The following is a 6,575-nucleotide window of genomic DNA, read 5'->3' as shown; positions in this document are numbered from 1 at the left end:
CCTTCTGGGACCTGTGAAGCCTCAGAGCATGAGCTGGGCTTTGCAGGCTTCTCCGCTACACTTTGTTTCTCTGCTGTGTGCAGGCGGTGGCCCAAACTTGAAGAAATACTCCTTCTTTATGGCCTGGCTTTTCTTCTCCACTAAGTAAACTTCTGTTGAAACATCTGACCATTTCACTCCAACTTTAGAGCTTGCTGCTGGAAGAGACAGGAATGGACAGTATCCCAGCAGGCTGCTGGAGGGCTAGTTTCAGCACAGCCCACAAACATACACTTAATTTTAGGCTTATTTTTAGCCGTGTGAAGTCACTGGTATTCTTCAGAAACTAAGCTTAAACACGCACTTTGTGCTTCTGATTGGATGAGAGACCGAGGACAGAACTAATTTTCTTGTCAGCTCTGAACCAAACAATTCCTGGGGAACAAAAAAACATCTAGTAAGAACTAATGAATACAAATCTTAAGCAGTAAAGCTATTTCTCCTGCAGGCTGAGGCGAACAAATACATAAGAAGAATACAGAAGAAAAGGGAATGGCCGAATTATTCTTAGTAAATACAAGCTAATGCAGCAATCAAAGGCACCAGATTGCATAAAATCTCTGGCGATAATTTTGAATATGTGCTATCGCTGTGCCAGCATTTATATTTCTCACAGTAAAAAAGGATGCTGGTGTAGGGGTTTTTTTTTTGCTAACATCCCAAGTGCACCAGTACTTCACTTTAATTGGCATTCACTATCAGTACCGTGGCTTCATTGCTTCAGTTGCACAATCTGACCATAACTGATTGCTTGCAGTTATTTGAAATGCAACTTTTCTGCTGGCAATTACTTTATTTACTGCTTGCCTGTAAAACAATAATGCCTTCCCTGGTGGGCACAAAGGCAGATTAACATCAGTAATTACTAAAGCAGATGTTTATATGCGAATGCCCATTTCTTAGAGGCAGATTATCTTCTGCATTGGCGTAAGGGAAAGGGATTCAAAGCGGGCGGTGCTGTCATCCCACAAGTGATTTGAGCAGCACTGGGACTCAGCAGAGAGAGCTGGGTAGCTCTGCCTGCCTCACCTCCATCTCACAGCAATTGCTCTCTGCAGGGTGATAATCGTTGACCTTATTGAGATCAGTCCTGAGAGTTGTTGGCATTTAATTCCTAAAAGTGACTGCCAGTGACTGAACAGGGCTCCGTGCTACTTGCACTTGCTTTCCGTTGGTTTTTTTTTTTTCCCCAAGAAATCCAGGGCTGCGCATTCAAGAGAGCTCAACACCTAGATTGAGGGCCTGTGTTTCCTCATAGCTCTGTTCCCGCTGAATTGCCTGAAAGGTGCACTCAGCACTAACTACTAAGCTTATTTAAAGTAGACACTCATTAGCTCCCTCCAGGCTACTGTGAAGAGCGAAGGAAGCATGGTTGTGTCTCAGAGGGACTGAAGGGAGAGTCTTTACTAATCCAGTTGTACTGCCAGGACTGAAATACGTTCAGAGCAGCCTTTTGGTGCTTTTGAAGCCTGTCCTGGCACATAGTGTTTTTCAGCTGAAGAATCTCCTTGCAGTCTATCCGGAAAAGCCACCCCTGGCTGCTTGCAGCGAGAGCTTGCCAGCATGTGGAGGCGTGTATACATGCAGAAGAGATGTGGCCGTGGTCCTGGTTCCCTGGGGCCTTTCAAATCAGCTGCCTAGATTTCAGAGACCCCCCTTTTGAAGATGAGAGCGAAGATAGGGCCCTGATTTTCCTGGACAAGTCATGGCATTGCCTCTAGTCCTCTCCTGAAAAAAAAATGCCTCTGCATGCCAGAGCAGGGAGTGGACAGAGGTGGCCATGGGTCTCGAAGGAAGGCAGAAGCTCCCTACTTCTCCCACCATCACTGAATATAAGCTGGTATGGGACAGGTTCGTTTCCATAAACAGAGGGCACTCTTCAACAGCAGTGAAACGGCTTTGCCTTTGGTATTGAATCACTCTCAGCCCCATCTCATAAACTGCTGACTGCCTTGCTCAAGAGGCTTTCAGCTTTCGAAAGCAATCCTTTTACGAAATGCCTTGCTTCTGTCACCTTGTGTTAGTTACGCAGCGCGGTGGGAAGAGAAGGGGGAACCATGTCAGCACCCCACCCTTCACTGCTCTAGATTCACATAGTGGGATGCAAAACACTGACCCCAGCATAGATTTGGCCTGCTGTCCCTTGGTTAAGAGACATTGAAACCAGATGTTTAGTGTTCGGTCATGCTTTTCCCATTGTTCCTGCCTCTATCACAGTACTTACTCTCTCTTGAGGGTCGTTCAGAGTACAGCTCGGTGGAGAAACTGTTATTCTTGATTAAAGGACTAGCTGCTTTTTCAAACATCCTTGTCTAATTGTACTTTGAAAGACGTGTCACAGTATTCCAGAGCTTTTCATTAGCCACCAAGTAGAGACATCTATAATTGTTCCTTTGAATGTTAAAAGAGAGATGAGGGATGTCAACAGCAAGGGCGAGGAATGTAGCAGTTATTTGGAGAAACGAGTATGCCTGGTAACATAAAAAGCTCACCAGTCCTGAGTGAAATTGAAACGTAGACAAAAAGGTAGATGAAAATATATTGGATATTGCACAAATGCTGTTGAACCAACCATGTAAGAAGACACTAAAACTCTATTTTTCTGGCTATACTGATAGCATACAGTATTACAAACTTTTGCAATGTTATCATGAGTCTCTTTCTATGATTCTATGCCAAGGCCAACTGTATGAGATTCAACAAGGCCAAGTGCCGGGTCCTGCACTTCGGCCACACCAACCCCATGCAGCGCTACAGGCTTGGGGAAGAGTGGCTGGAAAGCTGCCTGGCAGAAAAAGACCTGCCAGGCTGCCCAGGGAAGGGGGTGAGTCACCATCCCTGGAAGTATTTAAAAGACGGGTAGATGAGGTGCTTCGGGACATGGTTTAGTGGGCATGGTGTTGTTGGGTTGATGGTTGGACTCGATGATCTTGGAGGTCTCTTCCAACCTTAATGATTCTATGATTCTATGATTCTATGAGTCTCCTGCTGCTTGGTATATTCCTTAAATTACCGGCTCCTTTGGTCATCTGGTTATTCGAGAATTTCTGTTTTATTTGTATTAAAAAAAAGCGCCTCTGATAGAGAAAAATGGTTGCGCCCTTCAGAAACAAAAGGACAAAATGCAGTTTTATTTCATGAACCAGGTTCCCTTTATTCATCGATTGTAGAGCATCATTTTTTTCCAAGCCTTTTTTTCTCAAAATTGCTTTGGTTCAAGTCCTGATTTTTTGAGGTTTGGACTGGCAATAGTCAACAAATGCAGCTTGCTTCTGTTTTTGTTGTGGGTCTGCAGTCTCCATCTGGCACTGCCCAAGCCAGAGAACGAGGAACTCCGAAGGGCAAGTTTCCCTTTGCAGCCATTCTGCACAGCAGAGTGAGGCATGAACTGTGTCAAAGAGGAACTCTGTCAGCCACCCTTTTGCAGAATAAATGTTGGTGCATCTGTTAGGAAAGACAAAGAGAAATCCTGGCACCAAAGAAACTCCAGGGTCTGACATTGATGAGCATAGACCAGCTCTGCTTTCTGCAGTTATATGTGTTCAACTGAGTGAAGTGTTGATGACCAAGGAAGAGGACATGACATCGACTAATGTGCAACTCCTTTCAGACATTTAAAAAAGCTGTCAGGCATCCACCAGGTCTCCGGATGTGTCTCTGTTTTCTGTGGGAGGGAGCAGGAAGGCAGAAGGACCAGGGGAGATAACGGAATTTTGATATTGCTCGAGGATCATCAGTGCTCAGGCCCTCTAGCACCTGACTAAATCACTTGGCAGAAGGGGGCCAAACTGACTTCTGAGCTACAAATCCAGCAGACTCCTTTGCTTGGGTTGTACCTGGGGAGGAAACTCTAAGTGGGGATCATCAGTGACCTTAAGTGTCACAGTGATATAATGTCAAAATGCCCAGTGCACTTTTTTTTTTAGAAAAAGCAGGGTGTGGCAGACTTGGCACTGCTGCCGTTACTGGCAATGGGATGGCTCTTCCCTCACATGCAGTGCTTGTGGCCAGCGAGCTGCAGTCTTTGAGACCTCTCCCGCTCTCTCAAACTGAATGTAAACTTTGCCTCTAGGTTCAAAAGTTGGTGATGCGAGCAGGAAGGCAGACAGCGTTTCTGGAAAGCCTGTCTGCAGTGTATGGGAAGGGGTTGGGAATTATTCCTTGCAAAACGTTCCTTTGCCTCAGCTGCAGCTTGGGGAAGCTGTAGGCAGTGGTTTGATGAGGAGGAAACTTTTGGTTGAAACTCCATAGAGACACTTCCCCACCTGTGAGGAGCCGGTACATAGGACACTTCCCAGGGAGACAAGAAACTCAGGCTGAAGGCTCTGCTTCATAAAACTCGAGACAGAAACTTTTCCACATCTGTGCCCAGGCTGTCGCCTCTCGTGCAAGATGGTCCCTGTTTTGGAGAGGATGGTCCCTCTCTGTGTTGAGCCTCTTCCATACTGTGTGAATGATTATGCCTAAGGAGGGGGATGAACCTTTTCTTTCCAGAAGGTGTCACCACCCCTCATATTACTGAAGCAAGTCTCCTTTGCTTCCTCAGTCTTCTCTGCTGGAGTGGCTTTGTGGCACCAATTATTCATTGGGCCAGTGACAGACTGGCATGTGAGAAGAAACTGAAACCCTGGGCTTCTGAGGCAGAACAGGGCCAGCTGAATGGGCATGCTGTGGCATTGAAGCAGAGGTGAGAGGGAACGCAGCTGTGTTGTCCTGTACCTCGCACAATGTCCGCTTGCAGAAATAACCATGAGATCACCAGGACTGTACCGAGAGCTGACTTACCGCCTGCCGGTGTAAGTTTAAGCCACACTGGATACCTTAACTCCAATGAGGTGACCCAAGCAGAGCTAAGACTTTGCTTGCTTGTTTGCCTGCAAGGTCAAAGCTCCCTGACACCCAAAGGCACTGGTTTTCCCTCTCATGGTGCTTCCCTCGTGCAGTAGTGTGAGGCACAAATCCCTGCATGTGCTGTGTGGGGCTGGTGAGCATCTCCAGCGGCTGGGGGCTGGGGCACTGTTCGATGGAGGCCTGAGCTGGCAGGGTCAGCACAGGGCGGTGGGAAGAGACCTGGCAGGTACATTGGAGGTGCAGTGACCGATTTAGGCGAGAGCTGGCTGTTCCCGTTAGCAGCAGTCACTGACAGTGCAAAAGAGAGCCTTCGCCTCTAAAGACACTAGGCGAGCTCTAACCTTGAGTTTTAAGCTGATCCAGTCTGGATCCAAGGCCAGTTAGGGAAAAGATAAATGGAGACAGACTCCTGCAGCCACTAGCAGCTCTGGCTCACGTCCCAATACCCACATCCCAGTCCCTTCTCTGGTGCTTTCGGTGGTGCTCATGCCTTTCTCTAGCTGTAAAAACGACCCCAACGCCCTGTCCTTTTTGAATTAGTCGCACAGCTTGTTGCCAACCACAGGGATTTTTCCAGTGATAACTCTCATGCTGGATATTGCTAGCATACAGGCAGCCTTTCCAGTCAGTGCACAAGCCCTTTGCTTTTCATTATTAGGCGTGCTGCAGATATTCAGGTGCAAAACGTCACCGTGTCTTAGCCTAACAACGCCACGAGGCCTTAAATCTCACTGGAGCTAGATCCCTCATGCTGTATTAGGTCCTGTCTTTCCAAACTTGGGATTCCTGACGGGATGGGGGAGATAGGCTTGTGGTTATGAAAGGAGACTGGAAGTTAAGCGATCTGTCTGGGAAGTCACCCCTGCCGCAGATGCCCCTCTGACCTTCAACGGAGCAATTAGTGTAGATGAGGTAACACCAATGCTGTGGAGACAGATGCAGGAAATGACACATGGTGTTTTGTGCTGGGAGCCACATTTGTAGCTTAAAATGCTCTGTGGTTGTTATTTTCCCTTCGCAGCAGAGGGAAATAAGTGTTAGAATAACCCACGAGGAGGCAGAGCCTGGAAAAAGTCTCCAACTTCCTGGACCTGTGTGGAAAACATCCTCCTCCACCCATACCCCTGTGGAGAGCCGTGGGCAGCGTAATGCCAGTGCCACGTCCTCACCTACCTCCTGTCCCCTCCACGAGGGACAGGGGACACAGGTGTGTTTCCACAAGCAAGATGTCTTTAGGGCAGAGGCCTTTCCCCAGCGCAGAGAGATTTCAGGGGTTACTGAAACCCTCTCCTCCTCCCAGTGCTGGCCTTTCTGAAGAGAAAAGAGAGCAGCACCAAGAGGGACCTCCGAAAGGGGAGCTTCTGGTCAGGCACCTTGCCTGACTATAAAGCCTGTCCCAGGGCACCCCGAGTCCCCTCACAGGGAAGCCTTGCGTCAGGCAGCCTAGCCCGGCGCTCGGGCTGCTCCTCAGACAGCCTGACGGTGCACAGGTTGGTCTGGGGCCTAAAGGCTGACGCTGCCCATCCCTATGGTACGCTCCTGCCGAGCGGGGGTCACACGGCAGCGCTGCCGCTTGCCGGAGGGCTGAGGGGGCGGGACGGGGCGGTGTGTTTTGGGCGGAGGCCGCGGCCCCGCCCGCCCCCGCCGGGATTAAAATGGCCGCCGCCCGAGCGCCGGGCAACAGG

General features: G+C 48.8%; 1 protein-coding gene across 1 annotated transcript in view; it reads left to right on the top strand.

Moving 5' to 3' along the window:
• LOC103921492 (cystatin-like) overlaps positions 1-6,575 on the top strand; it is a 20,780-nt gene that overhangs the window by 11,920 nt on the left and 2,285 nt on the right. Inside the window, exon 5 of the mRNA XM_009329478.1 lies at positions 6,219-6,230. Coding sequence (XP_009327753.1) covers positions 6,219-6,230 — 12 coding nt within the window. The remainder of the gene's footprint in view (positions 1-6,218; positions 6,231-6,575) is intronic.

This window comes from Pygoscelis adeliae, unplaced genomic scaffold (genome assembly GCF_000699105.1).
Source record: "Pygoscelis adeliae isolate BGI_AS28 unplaced genomic scaffold, ASM69910v1 Scaffold118, whole genome shotgun sequence".
Classification (NCBI taxonomy): Eukaryota; Metazoa; Chordata; class Aves; order Sphenisciformes; family Spheniscidae; genus Pygoscelis; species Pygoscelis adeliae.
The sequence above is the reverse complement of the archived record's forward strand: the minus strand, read 5'-3'. Positions and strand labels throughout refer to the sequence as shown.